This window comes from Petromyzon marinus, chromosome 18 (assembly GCF_048934315.1).
Source record: "Petromyzon marinus isolate PM22_M1 ecotype Great Lakes invasive population chromosome 18, UKy_Petmar_22M1.pri1.0, whole genome shotgun sequence".
NCBI lineage: Eukaryota > Metazoa > Chordata > Hyperoartia > Petromyzontiformes > Petromyzontidae > Petromyzon > Petromyzon marinus.
In genome coordinates this window covers 1,090,825-1,104,094 of record NC_133684.1, presented here as the reverse complement: position 1 = coordinate 1,104,094, position 13,270 = coordinate 1,090,825, and the positions used below count along the sequence as shown (strand labels likewise).

Sequence of the window (13,270 nt, the reverse complement as noted above, 5' to 3'; positions counted from 1 at the left end):
GAAGACTTTGAAGGTTAGATTTGGCAATCTAACCTAAAAAAAACACTTATGGATGATGTTGGTCGTGAAAGCCAACGTGTTATATGAACACATTTTAATTAACATACTAATCGTTTTCTATTAGAAAGCATTGGCTATCAAGCAAATAATGAAAATGTCATACAAATTATAATTATACAGTATTTAAGTTAAAAGTATAAGCATACAATATTAATGCGGAACTGCGTAACGGGAGAGGTGTAACCAGTAAAATGTCCTTTGTTGCTTATATAATGTTTTGTGTGTTTTTTTATGAACTGCACTTAGTCATTATTGAAAATTAGATAATGGTACATGCTTTACATAAGTAATACTAGATATATCGTACTTAAATTGGTGCGTACACATAATACAAATAGTTGTTACATAAATGTATGATTTGCCAGAGGGTGTCGCAGGGAGGGCTCGTTCATACCCAGGCTCTGGCTCCTTGCCACGTTCATGAGACTTTGCCGGCGCTTTGGTGCCTCTCAAATCCACGCAAACATGCCTCGAGACAAACCAGCAGAAATGGAAATGTTTTTTTTCTTATGAATGTGTCTCCATGTGCAGCGTGAGTGTGCATCGTCTCAGCTCGGGGACCAATGAGGGTGTGCAACGCATCCATCCAAAGGATTTCCTTGTTCCTGATGTCATCAACTTCGAGGTGAGAATGTGGAAACAGCTCGAGGTGCTCTGTATGAGAGCAGCTGGCACTCATTCACTAAAGTTTTAAGTCCCGCAGAGTAAATGTTGTAGCTATCACTCACTGGCATTTGTTAAAGGCAAGGCCGCTCACGGCCAACACCGGTGACGATTATCTGATGCAACCGTTGGCCTCCCCTGGGTCGACTCGGCCTCAAACGAGTACCTGGTGCGGTGTGTGAACATCGCCACTGGGGAGACAAAGGTGGCCGGGCTTGGTGCTGACCACCCCACCCCCACGTGTGCCGTGTTGGCCTTCATATGTGCTCGCTAACAGCACTTGTCCCAAAAGTCCGTTCAGGCTATACGGGGATCTTTGTCTTTGGGGGCAGAGTGAATGAGGCTGATATCCCCCACAGAACCCACCCCCACTGTTAAACAAGAGTATGCTACAGTGTTGGTGAAATGGTGAAAGGACAATCTCTCACAACATCACGGATTTTAAAATAACTTAATTTATTTGTTTTTATACCTCGTTAATTAGAAACATGCTCCTGATTGCATCAACGAGAGGGGGCATGCATTGTTCAACTTTGTTGTTTACGGATAAAAACAAAAAGTGGTCGCGTAGCCGCAGGGCACGTGGAACCTTGGATCCAAAAGTGTTTCTGTCCTCTAAGCTCACAAGGGGCAATACTCGTGTTGTCTTATCATTCAGTATATTTCCATACGTATCGCCTTTTTACACCTCGCTGTTTTGAGACTTACCTGGTGTAATATATATTTCAAGATAAGGATTAATTTGTGTATTCTTATTTTAAATGACATTGAGGTTGTGCTGCTGCTGCTGCTGCTGCCATGAATGTAACGTCGGTATAAATAATGACCCTAAATGTTATATACACAGTATATGTACTAAGTGCTTATAGTTCTTATAACCTGTTTTCCCTGCATACATGCAGTTGTTATTCCCACAGGCTTGAGCTCCATTTCAGATGTGTTTGTCAGATTGGCTGAAGTCAATTCATCAGCACGTCTGCGAAGTAACGCTGTAAAATGATAAATTATAAATAATTATATACATCTCTTTGGGCAATCCACTGCTGGATGAGTGAGTCATAGGGACCTAGGGGTTGTTTGTGGATTAGAGGTGGGCACTCAGAACTGGTTCAATTATAATCACCACTGTTGTTGATGGATGGGAATTAAACTCATGTCTCCAGATTCATAGCGCAGTGCACTAACCACTGAGCCACAGCCCCTCTACCCAATCTTTGTAACAGCCAAATAAAAATGATGAAAAACTCAACACACTCGTCAACGACACTGCCATATAATTTTTTCTTGTGCTTGTGCACCGCTGCCAAATATTTTTTTTAATCATGTAGTCGTGGCATTGACATTTGGAACTGCCACAGTTGTTTTGTATCACCTGGTATCTCTGAAAGAGCTTTCTCAGGAATGGTACAACAGATGACCAGGCGGCAGTCATGTGGCTTGAATCCGACTTCTTTTACACACATATCATGTGTGCATAGTGCCCTCTAAAGGAAATCAAACTTTCTCTGCAAAGCCAAAACTAACACGTTCGTTTTTAGCTCAGTTGGTGAGCACTCAGTGAGTGTTGAGTTTTTTAATCGCCAGTTGTTTTTCCCACAATTTTTAAAATGCACATTAACATTTTTTTCAGTGACTGTTTTGTAATGTAATGAAAGCACACTCTTAACATTTTATGGAATTACCTTTTAAATTACATTACTTATATTACTTATGAGCCTATTTTCTCATCAGACAAAGTTATAAATTTGGCAAAATTACGATTTAGAAAGCATTTGTATCTGTAATAAATGCAGAGTAATTCCCTATTGTTAGTGAAAATCACAAATATCAAGCATGCTTTCCACCTGATGAAGGACGCTTGTGTTGCGCCCAAAACGTCGTGATTTATTTTATACCTACGTGACTTTACCGAAAGAACCAAAGAGTATAAATATTAAGCAATGTGAGTGCTACTACACGCTAAAATATGTTTTCAAGATTTACGAGGGCTTAAATTAAAGATGTTGAAAATGTTTAAGATATTTTAAACACGTCTACTTTATCAGACAAATATTTGTTTGGAAGGTTTCGTGCATTCCTAATTGCTTTTAGCCACTTCAATTAGTGTACCAATATTTGTTTGGCTATTCACACACAGCCAAATCAAACACCAATTGATAGAAATTATACAACACTTTCAATGCTACAATTTTGTTCTCTTAGTGATGAAATATTTTAAATCTGCCATTAAAATTACCTCTTTTCAACATGTTATGACTTTTAAATAGCATCTCAACATTTGCAAGTGCACTTCAAAAATGCACGATTTAAAATGTGCTATCTCGTTATGCATACTGTGTTCCAAAAATAAAGACGTATGTCACCCACATTGTGAGGGGATAAGTAGTTGATGGGTAGAAGTTCCACTCCGCTCTTCTCAAAAGAGTTATGCGACAATGTTAAAGCATAGTTGTAATGTTTACGTTCAATTAATGGTCATGATATGAAGTTAAAATGTCATTAAAGGCAATGATGTTGTAATTGTACACTTAAAACGTCACAAAGAAATGGGTGCATTGTTCAATCACTAGAAAAACCCCAGAATATTTAAATTATTTCCACGACTGGAAGTGGAAGTTTATCCAATAAGCGACTGTGGAACTTCCAGATAAAAATAAAACTTGAGGCGGTGTTCTATTTGAGCCACTTGAATGCTTTGAGCCCAACGCGTACATGAGCCATAGACAGTGCTAACGGTGTGACTGACAGCACATTTCTTTCCTCAAGCCTATTTCCCTGGTGCATGTCTTTGCAGTCAATATTATATACACATTTTATATATACTTTCTGGTATTTTTTTCATATCATAATTAATTCAAATTAAGTAGTACTTTTACGAAATGAGCAAACGAAGTGATGTTAGTTGGTTGATGTAAGGCGACAAAGGGTGGTTTTGTTCGCAGCCTTCCTAAATCTAACAGAGCACAGTGGCTTCGGTGTGTTCCATATGGCCTAAGTTGGGAATACAGTTCTGTGTCAGACTCCCAACAATGAGAAGTTCCAGTGTGAGCTCTAAACATTCGCCTGCAGGAATGAGTCATGCTTTGTCCTTGCACAGGGGTAGAGACAAGCTGGCCAAGCCCAGCGACTGAATTCAACTCGATTAAACATGCCCTGGAATACACCATATCTTTGTTTTGTATATTCTATCGTTCTTTTGGTAAAATCACGTAGATAGAAACAAAAAATAAAGTGATTAAAAAATGTCATCTAAATGTGAAGATAAACCGATGTCCAAGTTCAACCTCCTCTCCAAGAAGAAACCAGACCCACACATTAAAAAGTTAGACGTTGACAAGGTTGTTATTAATCTGAGTAATGGCCCTATTTCCTATGGTCTAAAGTCGGTTTTAGCTAAAGGGTTCAACTTTGCAGTCCTGTGCCCGATACCATTACAATCATTGAATATTTGGTCCAACAAGGATTGAATACTGATGTACTGGCCCTGGTGACGCACTGCCTCACCAATACAAACTGTGGAAGAGGTATGTGGATGACACGTTCGTCATCTGGCCACATGGCTGACCAGCTCTGAACCAATTCCTCAATCACATCAATTCCATACACCCACCCATCAAATTCACCATGGAGGTAGAAAAGGATGGCATGCTACCTTTCTTGGATGTCCTAATCAAAAAGAGACCAGATGGCTCAATGAGCCATTCTGTCTACAGGAAAGTATCCCATACTGACGTCTACCTAAAACCTGATTCCCACCACCTATCCCAGAAGAATTCCCTCATCAAAACGCTACACCATAGAGCTCAATGTATCTCCGACCATGAACACCTGACCAGTGAATTCAAACACGTACACCAAGCTCTCAAGGCGAATAAATACACTGACTACACAATCCGCAAAGCCATCACCCCAACCGTGAGGAAGGAGCCATCTAAGGATCCAATCAAAACCATCACCTTGCCATACATAGCAGGGGTAACCAAAAATATTTCCAAAATCATGAACAAACACAAGATCCAGGTCCGATTTAACACAGTACATAAAATTCGTGATCTGATCCCATCTGTGAAGGACAAGATCCCTGACATGCAATATATAGGTGTCTACAAACTAAGCTGTATCTGCGGCAGTAGTTACATTGGGGAAACTAAGCGACATGTCTCGGACCGTGTTCGTGAGCATGAGGCAGATTTGAAATACGGTAGGACCAATACTTCTGCCGTGGCTGATCATTATTTTAATGCAGCTGGCCCACACGAAATTGATTTCTCTAAGACGATGGTACTTTGCAAGCCTACTGGCTATCAACAAAGATTTGTTCATGAAGCCACCCATATACACAGACACAATTTCAACCGAGAGGATGGTTATAAGCTCAACAATCATTGGAAAGATGTCATCAACCACTTTGGGTCATGACTTGATTTGTGTTTTCTTGTCAACCTCCTACAATTAACATTAGCTGCCCCGCCCAACTCTAAACTTTAATAAACAGCTTGCCCTCAGAGGCTAACCTCTCTGTTCCTGATGATGACCCCTTGTGTTGCGATCAAAACGTCGTGATATTTGTAATCACTTTCTTTTTATTATTTCTATCTACGTGACTTTACCGAAAGAACCATAGAATATGAATTCCTGCAGTCACGGAAGTTTTAAGTCAAATTAGTTTTGCATGTCAAACATATGTTAAGATGCTGGCACAGTGGCTACTGCACTGAGATATATGAACTCTGCAAACCTGAGTTTGATTCCTGGCCATGATTAACATCATTACGAGTGATATCTGAACCAGTCTCGCTCCACCGCTCCCTTCACCTACCAGTACTGACCAGGACGGTGAAGTATGGCCAATCAACTCCCATGACTGACACTGGATGTGGAGACATTCATCCAGCAGTGGATTGACAAAAGCACTGTGTATTATGAGTTGGTGAAGAACAACACTTGCGGGCATACTCGAGCTAGATTAGTGTATCTCTTTTTTAATTACCATAACAAAAATGTAAATATCATGTGATAATTGAGCCTTATCAAGTACGATAAAAAAACAATAGTTTGCTGTTATGAACATGCGCATATAAATTATATATTTACTCAAGTTGTCAATTGCAAGAGTAACTTTAAGTGGTTAAAAAACTGCTTACATGGGTGTTGAGAAATGAATTGTAAACACTTATCACTGCACCCGATTTATTTTTGTTTGTGAAAACCATCATTGGTGCATTTCACCATCACGTAATTCATAAGTATCGACTTTGACGTAGCGCAACCAACTATTTTTGCTGTGTTTGCGTGTGTACAGCAAATGTGTCGGTCACCTCGTGTGCCGTGCCGGCCTTCAAAGTTGCTCGCGAACAACACTTACCCCAAAGATCGGTTCAGACGAGACGGGGGGGGGATCTGTGTCTTGTCTTTGTGTCGCCTAAACTTGAACCCCCACGCACAATTGTCATATCAACGTGCAATGACTCTGTTAGCCACACAGACACGTGGTGGAAGTGCCCGCTGATGCTTTCTGGACTGTAGTGTGCCCACCCTGGACGCCGGCAACACTCTCCAGGCTTGGCAAGACGACGCCGCTTTACATCAACGTTGAGAATGTCAAACACCGGCTGATGCCCCCTGTTTTTTTTTGTTATTAATCAATTAATACAAAGCAGCCGTATAAACAACGTCGTGTTTGAGTCGCTCGGCTCATCGGTAGTCGACGGGATTAGCTCACCGAAATTCATAATCATTCACAGATTAGACATCGCACCTAGAGCATACGTCCCCACGCTCGTTGGTGCAAGGGTGGTGGATGTGTGGCGGGCACTGGAACACGTGCGGGCGCCGCCGCTCGCCACCCATCTTGCGTGCCACGAGTCTAACTCTGTAATCGCGTGCTAGCTAAGCACTGCGCGCCACTCTTTAACTCCACTCCATCACGATGACGTTGCCGCGACATCAACATTGTGACGCTGCAGCACAGACCGGACACGCACAGGCAACCTAACTCCACACAGCCCACCGCGTGGTGGAGGAGGACCACCGGCGATGCTTCACTCCACCTCAAGGCAACGCGCGGCCCCGACTCGGAGGCAGGGAGAAGCGATCGTTCCCGTAGCTTCTCCGTGTGGTCATCTCGAGTCGCACACTCACACCCACTCACCCACCCGGCGGCTGACAAGGCACCAGCTGACTCTGCTCAAGTTGCGCCAACTCACTCGACGCGGCTTGTAGGCAGGAGGCTTTAATCCATCACGACTGGTTATGATGATGTTTCGAACTCACAATGTGAATCGTGCATGAGCAACTTTACATTCTGAGCAATGGTCCTTATAAGTTCTGAGCAAAACCATTATACAAGCAAAAGTCCGCTCTTGTGTCTCCATATCAAATTCTACACACTAGATTTGTTTACGTGCCTTACACACAGCAGCTGTAGTACAATTGTACGATATATAAGCAGAACTTCGCTCTGTCTCCACACAAAGACAACATGTTTTAAGTCTATCGCCCTATTGATCTTCCAGGATTTTAACTATCCATCATCATGTCTAAGGAAATGAACTCTAGTCCGGTTTCTCTTTCTGGGTCTCATCAGCAGAGCCAAACTTGTTCAAACACATGCCGCTGTGTTAGCAAGGTGCGTTGGTAATAGTGAGGGCGCACATGACATCGGTGATGGAGCAATGATGCACTCACTCAGGCACTCACCCACACACTCACCCACTCACTCAGGCACTCACCCACACACCCACTCACTCACCCACACACTCACCCACCCACTCACACACCCACTCACTCACCCACTCACTCACCTACTCACTCACCCACCCACTCACACACCCACTCACTCACCTACTCACTCACTCACCCACTCACTCACCCACTCACCTACTCACTCACCCACTCACCCACTCACTCACTCACTCACCTACTCACCCACTAAATCACCCACTCACTCACCCACTCACCTACTCACTCACCCACTCACTCACCCACTCACTCACCTACTCACTCACCCACCCACTCACTCACCTACTCACTCACCCACCCACCCACTCACTCACCCACCCACTCACTCACCCACTCACCCACCCACTCACTCACCCACCCACCTACTCACTCATCCACTCACTCACCCACTCACTCACCTACTCACTCACCCACCCACTCACTCACCTACTCACTCACTCACCCACTCACTCACCCACTCACTCACCTACTCACCCACCCACTCAATCACCCACTCACTCACTCACCCACTCACCTACGTTCCGGAGCTTTCTATTGCGCAACACTGACACGATCACCAACAGGTTCCCACAGATGTCCACCACGATGGTGGAGATGAGCACAGACGCCAAGAGAGGTCCCAGCCAGGGCGGCCGCTCCCCCCCCTCCTCCTCGCTGCCGCTGCCACGCGCCGCCGGTGGCAGCATCGTGTGCGCTGCCCCGACCGCGGCGGCGGCGGCGTCCAGCACGCGGGTTTGTGCACTCATTGTTCAGTCGCGGAGTCACCGGGAGGCAGCAGCAGCGGCAGCAGCAGCAGCAGCGAGGTTAAGTGGCTACCGGACGCTCCCGCTGTTGTTGCTGCTCGTTGCGCCTTTGCTGCCGGCGGAGGTGGCGGGATGAGGAATGCGAGCCGCGTCCGGAGAGTTGCCGGCGGAGCAGAAGATGCGCGTCTCCTGCCCAGGCGGCGTCTCGCCGCTGTGCACGGGACGCCGTCGCTATGGACGAGTAGACGGGTGCCATGTGCGTGTGATGAGTGGGTGAGGGAGGGAGGGAGGAGGAGGAGGGGAAGGTGGAGGCGCTGCAGCCGAGGCTCTGCGATGTTAGTGGTGGGGGTCGAGGGAGAAAGGGAAGGTGCTCGGGGAGTTACGGTGACGCGCTGTGGGGGTTTAACTCCGTGCATGTTGCTTGACGCAGCACTTGCTTGCTTCACATTCCTGTTGTCTTACGAGTATCTGTGAGCCGGTGAGAGCGGTCGTGCAGTTAGCGATACGCTGCGCTTACGAACCCGGCCAACACGGCCAACACCAGGGATGATTATCTGAACCGGTTCTGGGCCTCTTCTAGGTCGACTCAGCCTCAAATGAGTACCTGGTGCGATGTGTAAACATCGCCACTAGGGAGACAAAGGCGTCCGGGTGTGGTGCTGGCCACCCACCCCCTCGTGTGCCGTGCCGGTTTAATGCACTTCGCTACGAATCGGGCCACCTGAGTTGGATTCCCGGTCATGGTGAACATCAGTGGCGAGTGATGTGAAACCATCACGCGAACTCCGCACATCCTCGCAGCAGCAGCAGCGAGCCGAGACGGTGGTCACGGCATCGCGATGCGCTTTCAGACGCGCTTCTGTGGCCGTCTGGAACGCTCTTCCTTCCGATATTGGGAAGCCACTGGAGTTTTGCACTTTTAAATCACCATCTAGATTGAAAACTCATTTCTTTAGAATGCTTTTTGTCTGTAGTCTATTGTCCTTCCCCCGCACGCCCGATTAGCACGGTTAGCTACGTACGGTGCGAAAGAATTTCAACACACACACATATCTGAGCCGCTCCTGGAACCCGCTCCCTGCTGACCATGAGTATTTTCTACGTAGGCTTTCACGAACAGCATTATGATTCGTCATAGGTTTATTTTGGGATAGGTCGTGTACAATTTATTCTGGTAAACCCTCCTCCAGCCAACACTAAAACAACAAATAAACAATTCGTATTTAACCAGGTAAGGCCACACTGAGCTACTGTGTAGCTCTTTTTCAGAAGTGACCTGGCCACAAATGATAGCTCAACGAAGTGGCTTCTCACGTGGAAATGTATAGCAGGCAAACGCTCTCAATTTCGAGGAAAAATCGGGAGGAGCCGGAGAAAAATCCACGCGACCACCAACAAAGCGACACATGCGCATTCCAATATGCAGCAGGTGTCGGGGTCGAACCCACGACCTCCTGCATATCAGGCGAGGGAGTTAACATCTAGCCACCGCGGCGCCCTGACATGTGTCACGTGAAGTACACGTGACAATCTTACGGCTTCAGCACTCCCGGTGTTGTTGTTTGAGAGTCGTCCCACAACGTTTAGATGGGTATCGACTTTCCCTGTAGATTACATCAAGCATCATGATGAGGTTGTTAACAGCCGCTCAGATCTCAGATATCACTCGACACCTGAGTACCTGTAGTTAACAACATGATGATGCTGGGTATACTCTCCAGCGAAACGTCGTGACGCGTTTAAATGCTGTGAGATGACTCTCCAACAACACTGAGCGGCGAGGTCTCTATGCAGTCGTGGATTGACAAAGCGCTGTGAAGCGATTTGTTGCAATCAAATTCAGGAACCTTTGAAATCGTGTGATCTATTTTTACTTCCTTGACATTGTTCTGAATTAATAAAAAAAATGTGAGTTTTGTTACAAAAATAATCGTGGAAAAAACAACCATCAACCGTTTTCGCTGACGTGGGTCCCAGTTCACCTTTTTTCTATTTCACTTTGTGTGGGTCATATTGTGTTCAAAGGACATTAAAATAGAACCAATTATTCACAATAACGAATATGCCCTAAGAATTTGAACCAAAACTTTAACAATGTTTAACGAGGATACTCAATACATTGAGCACGTTATTTTTTTACAACCTTTATTTTAAATAACTCTTTTCCAGCTTTTAAAAAAACAGAAAAATAGCCATTCTGTTTTAACAATACTTTCCAAGGTTGCTGAGCATGGTGACTGTTTTTTTTTGTCACGAATTCATTATCATTATGCCACCGAGACCCATAAAGTGCTTTTCCTTCAATCCTGCATAGTTTTTTTTTCACCCCTGCCTCATTCACGTTAGCAGTACATTCCTAGCGCGTTCTTTCAAATGTCTTCTTTCCCTTGATCTTCCCCTATGATTTTTTTAGCAGATCTCTCGGTGTCTCGTGATACGCTCCGTCTCCAGATTTCATTAATATTCTTAACGTGTCACTCAGCCATGGATTTGGGCAATAAATGATGGCAACACCGGTAGGTAGCCTTGCTCTCTTCCCTCAACATTCCCTGGCCTCCCACACCTTACTTCCGAGCCTCTAGCCCATGACACTCCCTCTCTCACCCAACTTACTGCCCTCTCCCATATAAATGATTCCCCTCTCTCACTTCTCTTACCTGAACGTGCTACCCTCTCTTAGTCAACCCAATCCCTTCTCATTGGACTCACTGTCGTCTCTCGCTGTCCTCATGGACACCTTATACAGAATTTTCCCTGTCTCGGCCTCGCTGTGCGCTGCGTTGCACCACTATCCGAGTAGATAACCTCGCATTCAATAAACCTTCAGAACCAGGGTGAACATCCGACTCCAAACGTATTTAATGAATTGAACGAGGTCAAACTGATGGAAAAACACAGCACAGATACAGCATCTGTTAATACTTGGAAATATCAATACAATGAATGAACACTACAGCACCATAACATTGTCTTAGATAACATGAAACTCAACAATAGATCCTGGATGGACCAGGCACTTACATTATTCCTGAATAGCTATACAAGAGAATAAGCTACTGTGTTAAGTAAGGGCACATCGTGTAATCACAATACTGCAGCCTACATGTACAGCACTACACAACACTGAACTGTGGATGAGATATTTCGTCATCCTTGCTCTCAAGATCGCAATAAGGTTACATGGGTACAAGTCTGACTCGACTTATTCAATTACAAATAACATTCACAATAAGGCAAGTGGCAGGCTTCGTTGTTAACTAGGTCTCATATTTATCATAACAATTTAACAGCATTATAAAGACATTTACAGCATTATAATGGCCATTATAACATTCTTAAAGGCCCACAATGAACAGATGCACCTGTCTTCGCTGAAACGCTATTTGTGCCACCATTTTGTACTCTGTGTAATGGCTGATAACCTGCCGCATGGCTTAGAGAATGTCAAATCGTAACTTCCTGGTCACGTGACCAAACTCAACATCCAAACAGTAAATGCATGTGTACACACGCCCCCACGCCTGCCATGAGGCAGAACATTCCCCAAATTTATCGAAGTTTGTATAGTCATGATAATGATGCTATTTGTTTTGACTGTTTCTGAACACTCATTGTTTTGCTATTTCATTCTCTTTTCACAATACATCACCAATGTTATTTTTTCATCACTTATCTTGTATTATTATGTAACCAGTATTTTACATTTCTCGAAAGGGCATACATTCGTGTTGTACTTGCATTTATGTTTACGCAAAAATTAACTCAAGGCTTCATAAGAAATTCCTGAATGAGTGTTCGCGGAGGGGAGTCTGGCAATGCCAGAGCTCATTGCGAATATGGAACCTACATCAGCCACACGAACTTTTGCGGTAATTGCAATAAGTGGAAAAAAGCGTATTTTTTCATACGGTAAAGCTTTAGCTTTATTTCATTAGCCAAGCACATTGTTCCACAACACGATCACTCTTGGTACGTGCTACCAAAATGAGAAAAAGTACCATCGTATGGGGCACTTTGATACTTGTTTCAACCTGTATTGCAGGGAAACTATGGTGGCCTTTATTTTGCGTGTCCGTTTCCGCAGCCGGACTCATTCTATTAAATTATAGAGCTCGCCCTGTGCACAGTGATGCAATAAGAATGTTTCTGCACCGTTCGTGTATTACATTTAGATTGTAGCTATGGGCCCCGCACAAACTTTTGCGGTAATTGCGATAAATGGAAAAAAGCGACGAGGATTCGATATCAGAGGCGGAGAAGCGACCTGCCCACAACAACAATAACAAGACAACTCTTCCACATGTGACTCATCTCCCTGGGTCTGCCTGAGCTGCTGCTCCCTGGGCCTGCCTGAGCTGCTACTCCCTGGGTCTACCTGAGCTGCTGCTCCCTGGGTCTACCTGAGCTGCTGCTCCCTGTGTCTACCTGAGCTGCTGCCCCCTGGGTCTACCTGAGCTGCTGCTCCCTGGGCCTGCCTGAGCTGCTGCTCCCTGCGTCTGCCTGAGCTGCTACTCCCTGGGTCTACCTGAGCTGCTGCTCCCTGGGTCTACCTGAGCTGCTGCTCCCTGGGTCTACCTGAGCTGCTGCTCCCTGGGTCTACCTGAACTGCTGCTCCCTGGGCCTGCCTGAGCTGCTACTCCCTGGGCCTGCCTGAGCTGCTGCTCCCTGGATCTACTTGAGCTGCTGCTCCCTGGGCCTGCCTGAGCTGCTGCTCCCTGGGTCTACCTGAGCTGCTGCCCCCTGGGTCTGCCTGAGCTGCTGCCCCCTGGGTCTACCTGAGCTGCTGCTCCCCGGGTCTGCCTGAGCTGCTGCTCCCCGGATCTGCCTGAGCCGCTCCCACGGCTCCCGTCACGCGGCGGTCGCAGCGCCACCGTCGAGAAGCCAGAGCGGCGCCTGGGAGCCGTGGACGCCCTCCCATTTACAAGACACCGGGCATCTGGGTACAAACTAGTGCTAGCTCCACACCTGGATAATGCCACCACTCCACTCCACCGCGGACTTCCACTCAATCAACAACCACCTTCATTTGGACTGCATTGACATTCACTAAGAACTGGACTAAT

The 13,270-nt window shown here is 45.6% G+C and overlaps 1 protein-coding gene across 1 annotated transcript in view; it reads right to left on the bottom strand.

Moving 5' to 3' along the window:
• Nucleotides 1-8,840, bottom strand: part of LOC116943525 (melatonin receptor type 1A-A-like) — a 47,391-nt gene extending 38,551 nt beyond the window's left edge. The window contains exon 1 of the mRNA XM_032956434.2: nt 7,979-8,840. Coding sequence (XP_032812325.2) covers nt 7,979-8,210 — 232 coding nt within the window. The 5' untranslated portion in view covers nt 8,211-8,840. The remainder of the gene's footprint in view (nt 1-7,978) is intronic.
• Between the last annotated feature and the right edge of the window lie 4,430 nt (nt 8,841-13,270).